Genomic DNA, 3,009 nt, shown 5'->3' on the forward strand with positions numbered 1-3,009 from the left:
ATTCATCTCTCTCTAACACCCACACACACACACACACACCCACACGCACGCACGCACGCACGCACGCACACACACACACACACACACACACACTCACTCACTCACTCACACACACACACACACACACACACACACACACACACACACACACACACACACACACACACACACACACACACACACACACACACACACACACACACACACACACCCCTCTGCTCTCCCCTGACGTGTCTCCTAAGTGTCTGGATAACAGATAATAGAGCAAGCGACCTGCGGGGGTCTTACAAAAACGGCGCTTGGCGAGTGCGAGCATCGCACATGAGGAGAGGAGCACACACAACACACTGGCAGCGGAGCAAACTGGCCTCTCACATCCTTCAAGGGAAGAGAAAACGGGAGGAAACTGAGAGGACCTCTTAACTTTTACGCACAGAGACTGACTTTTACGCACGACGACAAAAGCATAAATTGAAAGATAGTCTTTATAAGAAACTTTCCTGGGATGCAGGAGACTCTCACGGATCATACTTGACAGCAGCGGGCCTCGAGGCTACTGTATAGAAATAACAACAATTTACCAGCTTCTTATCGGATGGCACAGCACTTTGGATCAGATTCGTCAGATGGAGACTGAAATTAAAACGGTCAAATTAGCTACTTAAAATATAGCACTTCAAATATATCTTAAAGGCTGTTTTATTTAACAATTTAAACTTATAGAAAACAGTATCCAGTCATGCCTCGTCCTGGGAAGAACTCTTACAGCGACCAGAAGCCTCCATACTCCTACATATCACTGACAGCGATGGCTATCCAAAACTCATCCGAAAAGATGCTGCCACTGAGTGACATTTATAAGTTCATCATGGACCGGTTTCCTTATTATCGAGAGAATACTCAACGATGGCAGAATTCCCTGCGACACAACCTGTCCTTTAACGACTGCTTTATCAAGATCCCTCGGCGGCCCGATCAGCCCGGGAAAGGCAGCTTCTGGGCTCTCCACCCGGAGTGCGGTGACATGTTTGAGAACGGCAGCTTCCTGAGGAGACGAAAGCGCTTCAAGGTGCTTCGGGCTGAGCAAATGGCCTGCAAGAGCTCCCCGATGATGCATTACTTTCACCATCACCACCACCACCCGGGAAGCAAGCTGGGCACAGCATCCGGCCATCATGAGCACCCAGCCGGCCCGGCAAGCACCGTGGGTCGAATCCCCCACTTTCAGGGTTATGGGGGCATTACGTGCGCACAGTCCGGCGGGTTTAAACATCCATTCGCCATCGAGAACATTATAGGAAGGGACTACAAGGGTGTGATGGCCACCGGGCTCCCCCTCACCTCTGTCATGCATCACCTGGGGTACCCGGTGCCCCCTCAACTCAGCAGCGTGGTCAACTCCATGTGGCCGCATGTCGGGATGCTGTCGGAGTCCATGGGTGGCGTGCACGTCCCCGCATCATCTGAGTATGCACCCTTCAGTGTGTCAGCGAAGGGCCTGTACCACAATGCCAACGGGCAAACCCTTCCCGCCGTACCTCTGCCAATAAAACCCACCCCATCCCTGGGACCCATTCCCAGTTTGACGGGGCTTCAGAGTGGCCCTTCCCAGCTTTGCTCAGCGGTCTCACTGATGGAGAAAAGCGACCTGCTTGAAGGGAAAGGACACCCGCTTCACCCGGCTCTCCTGCTGTCCTAACCGGGTAACTTGCGGGTCATTTTTGAAAAGTAACGCAAACAAGAAGGACATTGTTATTGCATAAAGTTAGACAGAATAGGCCTATCAGTGTTGCAGCTGTGGGAGAGTTGTACAAACTAAGTAACATTGTGCTGTGAAATGCATTTTTCATTAGACCCATGTTGATTGAAATCATAATTTATTTGCACAATTTGTGAGGGCATTTACCACATACTGTAATGTGGCACTGATAAATACAATCAGACAAAAGACGCTGAACCCAAAGAAGCCTTTGATTTAGGAGACAACAATCTAAAATGATTTACAATGCAAGCCAACAACTCTGTTTATATATTGTTTGCTCTTATTCTATTGATTCTATTTTAATCTGGCATGCCGATCGATTGAAGACAAATAGCTCTTCGTGTTTTTTTTTTTTAAAGGCCTGTTGCACTTATTTTGTGTGTTATTTAATCGTAAATTGAAAATGTAATGCTTGTATTATAACAATATTTATCTGAGAATATTCATAAAGAACTTAAAAACAAATATTTTTTGGTGTTGTAATTATTTAAATACTTGGATTAAGTGTCCACACGTTTTTCGGGGATCACTTTTCACGGATCTTAATTGAAGTCAGTCACACATAGATGTATTTCATTAAACGGGGGCTTTCTTTTATATTACATTGTGGTGAGATAATGTGATGTCAAAGAAACCACACAATTTCAAGTGCACTCAATAACAATTTGCAGTTAAGTATATTATAGATTTTATTTTAAAACACACACTTATTAATCATTGTATATATGTATACTTAGTTGTGATCATTTTAAAGTCTACAACATTAAACAATAACAACACAACCAGTTGCTCTCAGATATTCATAATTGATGACTCTATAAGTTTACCTTAATTCATACCAGGAGTTTTTAAATACAACATCCATTTAATTAGGACCACTTATTATTTAAATGTAAACTATGCTTAGGCTGCAACAGCAAAGGGGTCATACAGTTATAATGGTAAGAGGGAAGTCTGGGAGTATTTTTTCAGTTTCAAAACATGAAAGTCCCTTGAGCTTTTAAGACTTTGAATTTCCTATAACAATAGTTTCTCTTTTGAACATCTAACTATGAGTTGGAGGAAATATACACTACATATTAACATTAGCAAGAGGATGAAGTAATTGTTCATCATTTTAACATGAAATGTGATTCGACAAATTCAAGATAAAGAAAGTACCTGAGACAAACTTTACTCAAATAAATATTGAGACTAAAGTCAAGCTATCGTCTTCCACAATTAGTCATTAAGTATCCACATCATGA

General features: G+C 43.2%; 1 protein-coding gene across 1 annotated transcript; it reads left to right on the plus strand.

The window, feature by feature from the left end:
- Positions 1-739: 739 nt before the first annotated feature.
- On the plus strand, positions 740-1,699 carry foxb2 (forkhead box B2; the record flags this gene model as incomplete). Its single annotated transcript, XM_079688010.1, has 1 exon — positions 740-1,699. One exon carries the CDS (start codon positions 740-742, stop codon positions 1,697-1,699), a length of 960 nt encoding a protein of 319 aa, XP_079544136.1.
- Positions 1,700-3,009: the final 1,310 nt, after the last annotated feature.

The sequence above is a fragment of the Notothenia rossii genome, assembly GCF_949606895.1.
Source record: "Notothenia rossii genome assembly, chromosome: 6".
In the NCBI taxonomy this organism is placed as follows: Eukaryota; Metazoa; Chordata; class Actinopteri; order Perciformes; family Nototheniidae; genus Notothenia; species Notothenia rossii.